The sequence below is a fragment of the Equus przewalskii genome, chromosome 5, assembly GCF_037783145.1.
Source record: "Equus przewalskii isolate Varuska chromosome 5, EquPr2, whole genome shotgun sequence".
Lineage (NCBI taxonomy): Eukaryota > Metazoa > Chordata > Mammalia > Perissodactyla > Equidae > Equus > Equus przewalskii.
The window spans coordinates 59,643,061-59,660,076 of record NC_091835.1 but is presented as its reverse complement, the minus strand read 5'-3'; the positions used below and the strand labels follow the sequence as shown (position 1 = coordinate 59,660,076).

At 34.6% G+C, this 17,016-nt stretch overlaps 1 protein-coding gene across 23 annotated transcripts in view; it reads left to right on the top strand.

Moving 5' to 3' along the window:
- Positions 1 to 17,016, top strand: part of KIF21A (kinesin family member 21A) — a 147,603-nt gene that overhangs the window by 111,634 nt on the left and 18,953 nt on the right. For 7 of the 23 annotated variants that reach the window (XM_070619374.1, XM_070619370.1, XM_070619388.1 and 4 more), the window contains 11 exons: positions 79 to 232; positions 748 to 942; positions 1,376 to 1,477; positions 2,223 to 2,388; positions 2,879 to 2,899; positions 7,094 to 7,154; positions 7,535 to 7,589; positions 9,932 to 10,146; positions 12,732 to 12,839; positions 14,222 to 14,350; positions 16,461 to 16,506. In XM_070619374.1, coding sequence (XP_070475475.1) covers positions 79 to 232; positions 748 to 942; positions 1,376 to 1,477; positions 2,223 to 2,388; positions 2,879 to 2,899; positions 7,094 to 7,154; positions 7,535 to 7,589; positions 9,932 to 10,146; positions 12,732 to 12,839; positions 14,222 to 14,350; positions 16,461 to 16,506 — 1,252 coding nt within the window. The remainder of the gene's footprint in view (positions 1 to 78; positions 233 to 747; positions 943 to 1,375; positions 1,478 to 2,222; positions 2,389 to 2,878; positions 2,900 to 7,093; positions 7,155 to 7,534; positions 7,590 to 9,931; positions 10,147 to 12,731; positions 12,840 to 14,221; positions 14,351 to 16,460; positions 16,507 to 17,016) is intronic. The other 16 variants (XM_070619375.1, XM_070619371.1, XM_070619392.1 and 13 more) reach the window with 10 other exon arrangements.

Genomic DNA, 17,016 nt, shown 5'->3' with positions numbered 1-17,016 from the left:
AAACATCTTGTTATTTGGCAGTGCACAATCAGATAAATGCATAAGTAATTATGTTTGTCTATTTTTATATGATTATAGAAAAAAATATCAGAGGAAAGGATTGACTGGCCGAGTGTTTACTTCCAAAACAGCTCGCATGAAGTGGCAGCTTCTTGAGCGCAGGGTCACAGACATCATCATGCAGAAAATGACTATTTCCAATATGGAGGCTGATATGAATAGACTCCTAAAGGTATGGGAAATAGGAAGTAGATATGTTCTCCCTTAGCTGACTGTTAATTTTGCTTTTCCAAATTTGTTCCCTGGGTAAACTGAATACTTACCAAGTTATTTATTATTTTTTTTGGTGGGTGTTGGTTGCGTTGTAAATGAATAGATGAACATCATTCTTTTTAAAATTGTAGTAAGAACAGAGAACGTGAGATGTCCTCTCTTAATATATTTATTTGTCCAGCACAGTAATGTTAACTGTAAGCACAGTGTTGTACAGCAGATCTCTAGAACTTATTCAACTTGCAGAACTGTGACTTTATACCCATTGAACAGCAACTCCCCATATCCTCCTCCCACCAGCCCCTGACATTCACCATTCTACGTACTGCTTCCATGAATTTGGCAATATGGATACCTCATAGAAGTGGGATCCTGCGGTATTTGTCCTTCTGTGACTGACATTTCACTTAGCATAATGTTCTCAAGGTCCTAGATGAATATCATTTCGTAAAATCCAACCTGTTTTCTCAATAGCAACGAGAAGAACTCACAAAAAGACGAGAGAAACTTTCAAAAAGAAGAGAAAAGATAGTCAAGGAGAGTGGAGAGGGAGATAAAAATGTGGTTAACATCAATGAAGAGATGGAGTCACTAACTGCTAATATAGATTACATCAATGACAGTATTTCTGATTGTCAAGCCAACATCATGCAGATGGAAGAAGCAAAGGTTTGTAATTTAAAAAAATGTTTAATCGCTTAATGAAAAGTATTTTTGTATTTTTTTAATTATTAAAAACACTTTGAATCTATGTGAAGGAATTTTCTGTTTATTGGTTTATTCTGATTCTTAGGTTGTATACCATTCCCTGCCTGCTCTCCAGATTTCTCTGCTGATTTTGTTATATTATTTATTGTTTGTAAAAGAAATATGTCATTTATTAATCTGTCTTGAATTCTTAAGTGCTCAAGTGTATCTTATCTTTTCAACTAGACCGTATGTTTCTTGGGGTAGGGGCCATATTTTACACTTTTCTGTTAACTAACAGTCTTGTTAACTAACCCAATACTATCAAGTAAATACATGAAATAAGAGGCTTTTGCCTTCTGTTTAAATACATTCGGAGTAAAGTAATGTTACATCATATGCTGGTTTGATGTAGGAAGAAGGAGAAACATTGGATGTCACTGCAGTCATCAATGCTTGCACACTTACGGAAGCCCGATACCTGCTAGATCACTTCCTGTCAATGGGCATCAATAAGGTGAGATGTAACTACACTATTATTGAAAACTTAGGTTTTGACTAATTCATTGTAGTTGCATTTATATTTCTCTGGTGACCTTTTCCTTTGCAATAAGGAAGAAGATTTCTTTTTAATTGGAAAATATTCCTTTTACCTTTCTTTAGAGTTAAGAAAAGTCAGCAGTATTGAGATCAATTCCATTAGCTTGCGAATTAGAAGAGATAAAAAACTTAAAGAAGAAATAATTCCTCTTTTGCTTTAACAAAGGAAAAGAAAATCTCTCAGGGTACAAACAAATTTGGTATTATAACTTTGGTTTAATACTAATTCTTTATAGTTCAAAAACAAAAGTTAGAAAGTGAAAAATATAGTTGCGCTCTCTTCCTCTTTGACCATAAATGCACTAACCTGTCACCTGTAAGAAACTTCTGCCTAAATGTTGGAGGTGATAATGGTTTCTGACTCACATTTTTCCCATGTTGGGGCTGTGCTAGACCCTTGATGTTGTGTTCTCCCATTTAATGTTCACAATGTGCTAAGAAGTAGGTATTATTCCCATCATTTTGCATATGAGGAAACAGAATCAGGAAGGTAAGGTAACCTACTCAAGGTCACCAAGCTAGTGAGTAGAGAAGCTGGGATGAATCAAGATCTATCTCATGTCAAAGTCCATATATCATATGCATTTGCTATTTGATACATATTTCTGGTAGATTCTGTTTTGTAGGACCTAAGATATTTTTTTTTTTTTTTGGTGTTACAGGGTCTTCAGGCTGCCCAGAAAGAGGCTCAAATTAAAGTACTTGAAGGTCGGCTTAAACAAACTGAAATAACCAGTGCTACACAAAACCAGCTCTTATTCCACATGTTGAAAGAGAAAGCAGAACTAAATCCTGAGCTGGATGCTTTACTAGGCCATGCTTTACAAGGTAATTTGGACAAAATTGTAGTTAAGTGACTTGCATGTGCCTTTGCTCTTTGAGTATGCTATGCTATTACCTCTTTCCCCTACAGCTTGACTGAATAGATGCTATATATTTACTTATGCTTTTCATATTATTCCTTCTTTAATTTGCATGTGTAAATTCTGGGGGATGTAATTATTGTCATTCCAAGAAATAATTACCAACTTAAAAAGGCTTACTTAACCTTATTGAGCAATTAGTTTTTATGGATAAAGATGATCAACCAAGTTTCTGAATTGATTATTTAAATTATTTAAAATATTAACCAAGTTTCATTCCTTTACTCTGCGTATCTAACTGCCTTAAAAAACAAATTTATAAGTGTTTGCTATGGCATCTATTCTGCATATCTTATAAATGGTACATAATCTTGTTTTATGTGGGAGTTCTTAACATTGGCTCTGTTTTGATTGGAGTATTGCTTTTTGTTTCCTTTTTGCTGTTATTTACACAGATCTAGATAGCATACCATTAGGTAAGTATGTTTAGCTTTCTGTGTACCCTACAGCTGCATGAATTACTAATTGTTTGTGTACACTAATTGTGGTACATCTTATTTTTAAAGTTTTTATTGGCAGTCAACTGGTTTTTGCATGATCTTTTTTGAAATGTATCCATGACCACAAACATACTAAGTCTTTTGTCTTTCTTATGCATTCCTGATTTAAAAATTCTTAGATATTTAAAGAAGTATGCTTTAGTTTCTTTTATTATTTGAGCTCCAGTTGTGGCTCCAGTTTCATAAGCCCTTCTTCTCTTTCTTGTAGGAAAAAAATGGAGTATATGTATTCCTTTTTAATTTTTAAATATATCTGTTAACTTGCATCTCTTTTTTTAACCTCAGAAATAACTTTCTTTGGTATATATTTGTCTTTGGTATCTATTTGCTAGATTCTCGGTTACTCTTAATTTTTGTAAAATTGGGCACATATTTTTAATATTATAAATTGAATAAAACTATCCAAAGGATTTTATATGAACAAATTAAAACAATATTTAAAATTGTAGCATAATATTTTCAAGTTAGAAGGAGATTTAAAGATCATTGAGTATAGAGATTTTCAACCTTTTTTCTTGCCACTACAACATTCACATGAACTATACCCACTCACGTGTAATATCTTTGCTCCTCTGAATAATTATACACATGAAGGACCAGGGCTATCAGGGCAATTATATTAACTGCAATTTTCCTGAATGATTATTTTGGAGCAGTTTTTATTTAATTAAAATTATTTCAAAATCTGATCTTAACTTTTTTTTTCTAATCACATAGCTGTCAAAAGTTTTTAAATGCTCGTACTTAAAGAAAGGGGAACGTAACTGAAAGATTAGATGTAATGACCTCTCTATGTCATTAGAATAAACATAATCTATGAATATGAATTTACTTTAAATGCTAAGATGTTACACAAATAAAATACACGAGGTGTTTGATCTTTTAGTTGTTTACACTATGTGTTAATCTCAAAATAGTATTTCCTTGAGATCAACTGCATAATATTGATATGGAACAGTTACTACTTTTAAGCTGCTCAAGCTGTAACAAGGACAGGTAGAAAAAGTAGGATTAGTATATTGAAGAACCATGTTAGGCTGCCCAAGTTCCTGGATTATAACCAGAAGTTTTCCCATTCCATATGTTATCAAGCACTTCTCTTCTTCCTCCTCCTCCTTTTCTTCTTGTTCTTCTCTTTCTCCTCCTCTTTCTCTTAGTTCTTCATCTTAGTGGCCCATCTTGTAGTAATAAGTAAATTCTTATTTAAGTCCATCTCTTTAACTTGGAAGAAAATGCAATGCTCTCGTGGATGTCTTTTTGTGCAGAAAATATTACACTGCTAATTTGATGAGCAGTGTTACTTTTCACAACTTTCAATCAAGTTTTGATGATCTGTAGCTTAAAGAAAGGTCAGAACTGGAGTGGAAGCCCATTCAGCTGATGTAACCTGTGTCTCACGACAGAAATTTCCCCTAGGGATTAGGGTGATAATCTAGCCCAGAGGTGTTTGGAAGAAAACGTAGAGGAGAAAAACATGGAGGTTAAATCCACAGAAGCTAGACAGTCATATATATGTTGCTTTAAAAAACATTTATTTGGCTCCAATTTTAGCTCAAGCATCGGTCTGTGCTGGGATTCAAAGAGGAGTAAGACACTAAATCTTGCCCTCATGGACTTGATGCCTTGCTGAGGGTGACAGACCATGAACAGATTATGGTACGTTGCAGTGAGGGCAGTGATTGAGATATATACGGGGAGTTATGGGAGCACAGAGTGGGGCCACCTAACAAGAATGGGAGTTGATGAAGGCTTTTTGGAGGAGGTGGCATTTGAGCTGAAACGTAAAGGAAGAAAAGGAGTTAGCCAGGCAAAAGAAAACGGGGAAGGTGGCCAGAGAAGAGTCATTCTAGGCAATGACCAAGCTAAAGCATGGAGATTTAGCTACAGTATTGTGTGCATGAGACCATCAAGCAGGTTGATGCCCTGGAGCAACAAGTACGTGGCTAGAGTGATGGAACATAAGGCTAGAAAGTGAACCAGGGCTAGTACCCCATGCTAATAGGCTTGTACTTTTGTTGCCTTTGAAGAACATCTTTATTTTTCCCTACCTATGTTAGAGTCCCTAAGATCATTCCTATCTGTGGAGATTTGCTAGAAGACTCATGGGGCTCAGCATGTAGTTTTATTCACAGCAAAGATTCATGAGTGCAATCTACGAAGGATACATGGCTGGATCATAAGGGGAAAAGACACAGATGGAGTCTGGAGGAATCCATGTCCAGGCTTCCTTGTGTCCTTTCCCTCCCTTGAGAGATCACACAGAATATACTTTCCCCCCTGAAATGAAAATGCAGCAATATGTGTACAATGCCCAGGGAAGTCCACTAGACACTCAGCACCTGAGGTTTTTACTGGAGAGTGGTCACATAGGTACCCTCTGCCTAGTGCATACCAGAAGTCCAGACTCCCAGAAGGAAAGCAAGAGTTCAACATACGCCATATTGTTTGCACAAACATTCTAAGTACAATGAACTCCTCTCCTTAGTTACCTGGTGACTGGGGACACTCTGACATCTCTGCCTTTAGCTTTAATTCTGCGGTGATGAGAGAAGAGGCTGGCGTTGGGCTGGATTTACGTTCTCCTAGTTGAGAGTGCAACAGTGAGATTGATGGCGTGTCCTGCCGCCCACATGACCATAGTGCTCTGACTCAGCTCAGTCCTGAGAAGGGTCTGATTTGGTGGCTGTCTGGGTGGGGGCCTCCATCCTCTGATCAGATTGGTTGTATCAAACCATAATTATCTGTAGATAAGGCATACATACATGCATAAGCAGGAGCTAAGCAGTTTTTACTAAGCACTCACATGATATTTAACATACTAACTGGTTTCATCACTTCCTACAAGAAAAATACTAGCCAATCTTAGCTCGCTTTTATACTTGGGAAAATAAAGGCTAGGTCTGTCATTTCTTTGTAACCTAATTTTCTATCTTGTCAACTAATTCAGTCATCTCAGCATTTAATTATCCTGTCTGTGAAGCAAGTCCTTGAGCCTCCATCTAATGGTGGCCCTTGAGATACATGTTGCCTTCAAGACCACGGTCATCTTCACTTCTGAAAGTAAATTTTCTTTGTATGGGTCCTAGATGGGTTCCATTTTAGATAATATTATCAAGTATCAAGTATTACTGAATTTCTATAAAAGTGTCTGCTAAACTGGAAGAAAGGGAGCATCAGAGAAAGGTATTAGTTGACTCATGTGCACAATCCACCTGGATGATATAAAATTGGCAGTTAAAAGGGATGAATCATATATATTTTCCATTAATATCTGTTATGTATAATATTGTCTTTAGTTTTGTGGAATGATTTGATAATAAAATGTGTACGTTTTAAAAACCTGCATCTATGCTAGGGACTCACTGACATTTTAAATAGTTTACTTTCAGTGGCCGTTTTGTTTACTGACTTCCTACTAGTTTTATATGTTTGCTTTTTCGCCTCTTTTTTCTAGTTTGTTACAGTCGTTCTGAAATAGCAGTGGTTTATTTGTATTCATTTACAAAACCGTTGCATGCAAACCTATTGTTTTCATCTTTTATGTACACGTGAATGAGCTGCATGCGGATGTGTGATTTCTGAATTCCTTCACACACACATTCTCTCTCTACTTGAAAACAAAAATGAAAATAGAGGAAAATATTTAAGTTGATATACTGATAGAGTATAACAAGTATGTTTACACTTACATAGTTTTCACAGTTGACTGAGTACATTAAAGGGAGCCCAGGCAGCATTTATTTTAATCTTGTGTTTTATTTACTCTGGGTTTTCATATGTTTCAATGGCATGGGATAAATACATACTCTGAAAAAATATATATAATTATACATACTCTGATAAATACAAGATCTCATTTCTATCCTTTGAATGCTATTCTATCATTCAAATTTGTGGTTTTCCTGTTCTAAACATGTTTGTTCTCATCCTAGGACATATAATCAAAAGAGTTTCTTAGAAATATTTTTCTACATTTCTATTTCGATTCAGTTACTGAAACCAAAGTGCCCGTATTGAGACTTTGGGCTGGTGTTTATTGTAGCATAGGGATTGCTGTCATCATTCAAATTGTGACATGTGGATAATACTTACATTTGGACCTTTTTTTAGAAAGCGTAGAGGATAGTACTGATGAAGATGCACCTTTGCACAGCCCAGGATCAGAAGGAAGGTAAGACAGGCTTTAAAAATTTAATAGATTTGACTTGTTTCTATAATATCTTTAATACTTGTATCTTGTTGCATCAAACAATTACCATAAAACAGAAATAATTTTGAATTTTTTGGCTAAGTGATTGGCCCTAGAAACAGTAATATGGAAACCAAACTAAGTCATGCTTAACCATCACAAATTTTAAAACAAAAATATTGGGATATTTAAAGAAGGAAAATGAATTATTTTTTAATTACTTCATTGCGATTTTAAGTAGTCTTTCTGTATTTTCCAGAGGCATATACATTTTTTTTCCAAAGTTGTAAACTTAGAGGATGTACCGTTTTCTATAATAAGGTCCTTTTTAATCTTGTGATTAATTATTTATTTGCATATAGCACACTGTCTTCAGACCTTATGAAGCTTTGTGGTGAAGTGAAACCTAAAAGCAAGGTAAGGAGAATTGAAAATACCAGGTAAACATTCTTTCCACTGTTTTTTGTTATCACTCTTAAACACATAGGTCTCAGGCTTGACTCTTAACAGGTTAGCAAGCAGGCAATGCTTTTACCAAAGTGTCCATTTGTAAGAAATCTAGTTCTTTATCATATTCCCCCTTGAAAAAAATTTATATTGAAAAATTTCTCCTTCATGGAACTTTACTGTATTCTTGTATTTTTACCACTAGATAAAATATGATTATGGAGCCCAATTCTTAAAAGCTGTTGTTGACTAAATGGTAGACCCTATTGTGGCATACAATATAAATCATTCAGCTTGACAGAAATATTTGAAGTTTTAACATTCTAGTATGTTCTTATGTGTTTCTTATTTATTTTTTTTAACTAGTTTCCTCAGGTGGTTTGAATTATATGCCAACTTTTAATCATCATGTATTAAAAATTAATGAGGCTATAATGTGTATTTGTAGAATTTTTAAAAAATGTAAATGATACATGCTGTAAATGTGTAAAATACACATGGTACATATCAGACTGCGTGTTGATAGCATTTTATACTAGATGAATTAACTAACCATCTTAAGATGTTTGAAAACAAAGAATTCTTGCAGTGCTTAGTAAATATTTGTTGAAGGAATGGATAGAATCAGAACTTGAAATAATAATACTGTGCAAATGGCCAGGATGGATTTAAGGCCCACAGTGGTTAGTCAAGTGATGTAAATAGGTAATTCGACTGGGTGTAATATAATGAGTAGAGGTCATATGATTACACGAAAAGAACATACCCCATCTAAAGCCAATAGCCTCTACTCACCTCTTGCTCAGTTTTTCCTTGATGGAGTATGGGCCTAAGCCTACCACATCCCCTAGTTTTTCAAGAGAAGCTTTAAATGTCAATTTTTATATGGAATTTCTGATCTTTAAAATACTGGGCAAGCCAGTCAAAAAACATCTCCAGGCTCTACATATGGTCCTTGGGCTACTGGCTTGGCAACATGTGGTTTCTGTTTTATTATTCTAAGTGACCAAGAAGAAGTTACCAAAATTCAAAGAAAACATTCTAGTATAGTTTGGATCCAGTCTTAAGTGGAAGAGAGAATCTCTTAAGGTAACTTTCATCTTTCAGGCCTGTGAAAGCCTGTTATTCATGCCCTTGTTAGACACCAGAGAGAGATGAAAAGGGGTGGCCTAAAGGTCATTTCCTGAAAGAACCACTGTGGATGGGAATTCCCAAGGAAACGATTCCTCTCTGCCATGGGCCATTGGCAGTGGAGACAATTGAGAGTCTGGAAAACAGGCTACAGTGCTTTCCCTTTCCAAAAGTGCTACCTACTCCTTTTGAACTGCAAAGATGCCTAAAAGGATCTCACATCATTTCTTTTTCCTCACTGAAAAAATGAAGTTGACTATATATTTTAAATAGGTGTGTACCAGCGTTGTGTTAAGTGTGAGGGATATAAAATTGAATAAAACAGGGTGCCTGCCCTTCAGTGGCTTATATTCAGGTAAACACCTTGATTATTTGTTAATACCTTAGTGATGGTAACAAGTCTGCAACGACAGGGTAGTCACTTGGTGTTCAAGGGTTAGGAAGGGAATGTCTAATGAGTTTAGATTCTAGGAGAATCAGCTTCACCTTCCTCGCCATCCTGCCAAAAGCAGGTGCAGGCTGCTGCTGAATTATCCAGCAGACAGATTAAACACACAGTTAAGGCAACAGGGAAGCAGGATCGCAAATCTGAGATACAGATGTAAAAATTGATGTTACTATAAAATTTAAAATGAAATTAAGCTTGATATTAAATAAAGCATCGAAGCATGGGAAAATCAGAATTTAGCTGAGCTTCCCTGCAATTGTCTTTTGGTTTAATTTCTTTCTTCTTTCTTTCTTTTTTTAAAAAAATTATATGTTGAAGGAGCTGGCAGGATAGCACAGTCATATTGGAGGCAAATTGCCTGGTTTTGAATCTGGCTGCGCCACTTACTAGCTGTGTGACTTTGGGCAAATTATTTAGCTTCTCTGTGCCTCAGTTTCCTCATTTGTGAATTTGGATTAATGATAGTACATGCTAATATAATAAAGTGTTTACAGCAATGCCTAGCATATAGTAAGTTCAATCCAAATGTCAGCTGTTATTATGGACTCTAAAGGTCTTATCTGGCTATAGCTCTGGCCTGTCACTTTCTTACATGCTATGTTTGACACACTTGCTAGGAAAAGACACGCTAAATGTTTTTACCTGTTTCACACTAATATTAAATCTCTATTCCCTAATCATCTTCTCTGCGAAAGTTTGCTCCTGATTGCTTTTCCTTCCATTCTCTGACTAGGCCCGAAGGAGAACCACCACTCAAATGGAATTGCTGTATGCAGATAGCAGTGAACTAGCTTCAGACACTAGTACAGGAGATGCCTCCTTGCCTGGCCCTCTTACACCTGTTGCAGAAGGGCAAGAGATTGGAATGAATACAGAGACAAGTGGTACTTCTGCTAGGGAAAAAGAGCTCCCTCCCCCATCTGGCTTTCCTTCTAAGATAGGCAGCATGTAAGTCTGGCCCAGCTACACTAACTTCCTTTCTTATGGCTTTTCTTTTTTTTGTTTAATATGCATGTTGCTAATTTCTTACTTCTATTTATAAAACTTTATGTAAATAAGATCTCTGGTTTTCAAAGTAATTTCTGTTAGGTATTGTCTCATCTAATGTTTTGGACATTTGAAATCATTTAAGAGGAGATGTTCTTTGTTGAATTGAATTGTCTTGTTTCTTAGTTTTAGGGTCTTTCTTAAGGGTTATAATTTTTATAAAGGCTGAGTTATGAATTACAGACAAAATTTATTTAGAAACACCTAAATTAGGTTAAAGTTATACCTATAAAACCGTTATATAAAGCAGAAGCTTAAAAGACTCTTAAATTTGCTCTAAAATTTGTATGTCCCAGTTCTAAGAGCCTGGTCAGGATAATATGCGTTTGGTGACCCTTTTAAAGAAAAAAGATATATCCATGACAAACTTAATACATTTTGAGCTTTCCTAATTCTTTGCCTTGAAGCACATTGCATGTCTGGGATGAGTGTATGCCCAAAGTATTTTTATTGGTATTATTAAGGATTTGACGGAGGGAATATTTCTCTCTTGCATCTATGAAAATCCGAACAAAAAGCATTCTATTCAAAACAAATGTTATTTAAAATTTTTCCATTATTATCTTGAAAACAAAGAAAGATTTCCCTACACAGGCCAGTGTGCGTGTGTGTTTGTGTAGTTTGTGTGTGTATGTGTGTTTTGATAGTTATATTAAAATTAGATCATTCATTGGTAAAGATTTTTAATGACATTTTTCAAACTAACCCTCACATACAATCTTGCAAATGATTTATGGGATGAATATATCACTGCATTGAGAAATATTGACAAAAAAGCAGCATGCTCTATAAGACTCTGCAAATAGTAAAATATGACAGACTTCTCACCTTGAGTATCTCTATTCCCCATAATTTTCTTCATTTTAGGAAGACATTTCCATTGTCTTGCATTCAGTAAGCCCAACTGCTACTTTTAGTTCCAAAATTAGTTTTGATGATGACAGAACTTTCTTGCATGTGCTTGAGGTGGCCTGTGTAATTAACTATTGGATTTGCTGTGAGAGGTTGCTAACCAGTATACCTTATGGCTTCAGTGCTTTTTTGATAAGATGACAGTAGAGGAAATGCTTTGGGTGAAGGTAGTGATAGAGAACTGAGAACAGATTTTAGGAACCCGCATGTGTTCAGCATTTAGTCTGTCAGATGGATAGAGGCTTTTGGAACTTCAAGACTAAATCTATGGCCTGGAATCCAGATTCAGGTAATACCTTCTTTTTGCCTTTTTTTAGTTTTTAAAATGTATCCTTTATAACAGGTTGTAGAAAATATCTTTTGGACTCTGTCTCTATGCATGATTTATTTTCAAGTTTTCATAAATTTAGATACTTGTGTAATTCTGTACAAGTTAAAGTGTTGGCCATGTGCTTGGTACAGTAACTCTTATAAGCTGTTACTGCATGACTTTTATTGCATGCAGTAAAACAATTCACTCAGGTGGCCCTTATGATTCAAATGATGCGGAATTTCTAAAATGAAATTTCCTCTGACTAGAAAAATTAGACACACAAAGTTTAATTATATTTAGTTTTCACTGTTAAATAGGAATCGTGTTAAGTTCATTCTGGGGATCTTGCTTTCTAATTCCTAAGTGGTTTTTTTTTGTGAGGAAGACTCACCCTGAGCTAACATCTGTTGCCAATCTTCCTCTTTTTTTGCTTCGGGAAGATTAGCCCAGAGATAGCATCTGTGCCAATCTTCCTCTATTTTTTGTATGTGGGTTGCCAACTCAGCCTGACTGATGAGTGGCATAGGTTCAAACCCACGAACCCTGGCACTGAACTTAACCACTATACCATGGCGCCAGCCCCCCACCTTATTCTTTTTAATATAACTAGTCAAGGATAGTAAAAATTCATTTTTTCAATTAAAATTCATTATACCACTGTACACAGAAATCATAGTCTTAAATGTTAATTACATAGCCACTATGCAACATTTAAAATTTATAATAAGAATATTTTTATTACAAAAATGTATATAGCTAAATATTAGTTAAGTAAAATAATTGCATAGGTTTTTTTTTGTGATTACCTAGAGTACTGTTTTGTGACTATGTCTAATATAATTCATTAAATCTCATTGTTTCTTACATTATGATATTCTAATATTTTTGTTCTTGAAAAATTATAAAGACAATTTTTCTTCAAGTGAAGCAATTCTAATCAAACTTAAACACTTACATTTAAAGTAAAATATTTATGTTAGCTATTTGGCAGTATAGCATTGATTTTATGTTCAAAGATAATTGATTTGCATATATTTGATGATCGCCAGTTTAAAAATTAGATACATAGTTGTCAAGCTTCCATTAACTGAAAATAACTCATGTAATATTTTCCTATCCTTAGTTTTACTTTTTGTTCCCAAGTGATCTTTTTCAAGTTCCAGTTATTAATCTATGAAAAATTTTAGGCTGAATATCTGCCAAACAAAATTATATGTATATATTTAAAATTAGATGATGATAGAGTCTTTTTCTATTTTAGTTCCAGACAATCATCTCTATCAGAAAAAAAACTACCAGAACCTTCCCCTATAACCAGGAGAAAGGCATATGAGAAAGCAGAAAAATCAAAAGCCAAGGAACAAAAACAGTAAGTTACTCATGCTTTTTATCTACCAGATTGTGTCCAGTGTCTGCTGCCCTCAGATGCTAAAGGACAGTAATGAAATTATTCTCCAGATTTATGCTGGCTCTGTGGTTGTGACTGATCTGACTGAGGAAGACAGTCACGTCAGCCGTTGGCTTGGCTAGGTGGTCTTCTAACTTTCTTGGTCACACACATACCTATAAAAATACTCGAGCACTTCTCCCTGACCCTGGATTCTTTTTCATATTCAATTATTTGTGTATATCATTGTAAGAGTTAATATATGTTTGAGAAGAGGCTTATTAAATCTAAACTTCAAATAATCTTCTAGAAAAATTCGAAATTAATTTTGACTGTCAGCTGATAAAACTGACATTGACTTAACCACTTTAAAGTGGTTGACCAAAAAATAGTATATTAGAGGGTGTATCAATTTTGCCATTTCTTACTGTTCTTTTTTGTTTACAGTGATACTATCTTCAATTTTATTTTTCTGCAATCTTTTAAAGGCCATTTATGTGTTTTGTGAGGGTTAGTTTACTTGACAATACATAATCTAATGATCCACTTAACTGGGCATTTTTAAGTTGCAACACTGCAGCATGCAGAAAGTTGAATGAGTGGGTTAGAACCACTGGCCCCCTTCTACCCTGTGGCTCACCCTCTCGTCCCTTGGATCTTTGCCATGGCCTTGAGTAAGAGTATCAATGCCAATCCACGTTGAAATATTGGTAAAGCTAATTTTTTTAATATAAAAAAGCAGTTTTCATGTATTTTCTTTCCTAAGACGACAATCTTGTACCATCCCCCTCCCGTCTATCAACATGCACACACTCTACTTTGACTACTAGTTTAGCTGACTTGAAAGTCATAGAAATTATCCTTCTGATCATCTTGCTTCCTGTATTTAAAGATGTAATTGGTCTGCTTCTACTGGATTGAATGTCTCAAGAATAATTAGGAGATGGGGGATGGAGCAAATAAGTAATTTAAAAATAAATAAATGAATCAATTGAATAGGCAAATCCCTCTTCAACTCTCTAGGTCTGTATCCTCATCTGTAAAGTGAGCAACTTGGTCTCTGTTCTAAAATTGTGTAATTTTAGATTTGGCTCGCTTTATTTAGACTGACTTTACATTTCAGCAGATGGAGCTTTTTCTTTAGTGCCATCTTGTGGCCAATGTAACAAAATCCAGTGGAAAAAATTTTTTTAAATTAAATTGTTCAGAGTGCATTTTAACTTACAAAAAAGGAAGAGAGGAAGGAAGGGAGGGAAGGAATTCTCTAATGAAAAGCTTTTTTTAAAAAAAGCATGTTTCTTATAACATTCCTAACAAATTATAACCCATTAAAGCCACGTGTTTAATGTTCTTTTTTCTTGTAGCTCAGATTCTGGAACCTCAGAGGCTAGTCTTTCACCTCCTTCTTCCCCACCAAGCCGGCCCCGTAATGAACTGAATGTTTTTAATCGTCTTACTGTTTCTCAGGGAAACACATCAGTTCAGCAGGATAAGTAAGTCATGATGGAAAAGAGCCCCAACTATTTATTACAATATTTTGAACCTTTCAATACAGTCTGTAGAAAACATTTAGCCATCTCTTTGTGTGGGAGATGGAATCCGACTTGTGAGCTCTTGCAATATTTTATGTGTTTTTCCAATGGGAAATGAACCATATAGATGAAATTGAAGAAAATTATTTTCCTGCTGAACATTATTCCCTGTTATAGATTTGCATTGCTATACTTTCAGCACTTGTCTTGCCTTTTCTTTTACAAGTGTTAGAATTGAAATACCTTTGAGATCACTTGAAGTTTAAATTTCTTGGGATTCTTCAGCTTCTATGAGCCCACAAAAGCCTCTAATCCAGATAGCCTCAGTTGGAAAGAGGCAAATTATTTTACCTTTGGTGGGTATAACAGCTTATAAAGATCTTTGTTATATGTGTAACATGTTATTATCATTTGCTTTTTCTACACAAATCTACCACAAAACGTCAGTAGTTGTGTTCTTGGAATAAAAGAGTAGCTCTATGGGTGGAGATGGTAGGACTGAGGGTGGGTTGTGGGGATAGAGAAGTTGGAGTGGTGTGGAAAATATAATTTTTATTAAATTTGAAGTGAAAAAGTATTCCCACATTGAGCCAGAATCTCTCTTGCAAGAATTCAATACTAACAATGCTGCCATAAGGTATTTATTAACTCTGACTTGTCTGCTTTGATTTTGAATGATAACATTGTGGATGTATGTACTTGATATCCAGTCTCCCACCCCAATTATTTGTTTTCTGTGCTATAATCTCCCTGTATAGATCACTGATTTCTGAAATTTGTAGGATGTTGTTTAAGCTCTGTCTGGCATATTTAGATCACGCTAAATGGCTCTGTAGACTTAGAGAAATGCACCATCATTTTGAATCAGTTTTTAATCTACTTGATTTATTGATAAAATTCTTGATTAGATTTTAATATAGTTTCATCAGTAGATGACTTGTCCTTTAAATTGATCTAGATAGGTAAATATTGTGTAATTGGAAAGAGACATATTATTAAATCATATTTCTCATTTAATTAAGAGAAGAGTAGAGGAAAATTAGGAATGTCTTGGGAAGTCTGTTTTTCAATAGATATATGGAATGTTTGTCTACTTTGCATTCACAGATATAAAACTTTCTGCCAGTCTTTTGATAATCTTGACAATGTAGTCATAGTTCCATTTTTTTTAACTAAAGTATTTTATGAGCTACCAATAATTTGACTCTGTTGTCATCTCTGTAAGCTAAAACTTACAATAACTAACTATCCTTTAAAAAAACTCACCTACCTTTGAATCACTTTCTTTGGGGCTCCTTTTTGAGACTAGCATATTTCGCCAACTGGAAGTAGATCCTACACATTGTTTCTGGTTATATTTCATGCCAGCACACACTCTATCCTCATTTTCCTCAAGCCTACTATACAAGCTAAACAGATTTTCATAATAACCAGACTCATTGCCAGCCTTGGAGGTTTCAGGGTAGGGCTGATAAGAGTGGCTCGCCTATTTTTAAAATCCCACTAAAATCCCCCAACTGTTACTGAGGGACTTCCTAGTCAGAAAAACTTCATATTTTTGAGATAAGTTAAAAATAAAAGGTTATTAAATTTTGAGTGATTTGATTTCCATGCAAACATATAATGTATTTGTTCAATTTCCACATTAGAGTGTAAGTCTAAAGTAATTATCAAGATGAATAAAATTCATTGATAGTTACTGAAATGGAAAATTTTTCTAGTACTACTCTAATTAAATAGGAAGAATTTTGAAGTGATGTATTTCACTTACTTGATAATTTTCCTCTTCAGGGCCTAAATTTTAGAGCTGAGGATAGATAGGTTCTATGGGTCAGTAATAGAAAGTTTTTTCCCCAGTGTCCTGGCAGAACACATAAGAATCCAATATTTTACCTGATTTAGGTGTGAATTGAACTTGCTGATATCCAGTACAAATAGAAAAACAGCACTGTAAAGGAAATGTTCGCTATATTTCTATTATTCATACTGTTAATTTTCACTTCAATCTTAGTGTCTTTACCTGTTGACCTCTGTATTCTTTCTCCTCATAATTCTAACTCTTTCACTGTAGGTCTGATGAAAGTGATTCCTCTCTGTCGGAGGTACACAGGTACTTTCTTTCTATCTTTTCTACATTCTGGCATTTCATTGATGTTCTAAAGTGCCTTCCTAGAAACTCTAAGCAAGTCTCATTTTTCTTGCATGCATAACTTATTGGAAACCATATAAATGCACTAATATTTTTAAACATATTAATTTTAATATATTTTTGTGTTATATCTTTTAGACAAAGTAGTGGCAAATTCTTTGTATAATAATTTAAAAAGTCATGATACTTATTTTTCTGTTTGTAATCCAAATCTTTTCTATAAAAGAAACTAAGTTCTTTGAATATTGATTTCAGGACAATTTGCTTCTCAACAATTAAGTATTTCAGATCCCTCAAAGTGTGGGAGGTGAATAAAGTATTCTTTCTTGTTGGGTTAGCAATTTTAAATAAAAAGTTTATGGCAGATTTTGTGATGAAAAAACAGTATGCTAGGAAGAAAAAAAGGATGCTTTGGTACCTAAAAATTAGAAAGAATGGAAAGTAAAGGAGCTTTTTAAAAAAAATAATAAATATTTTT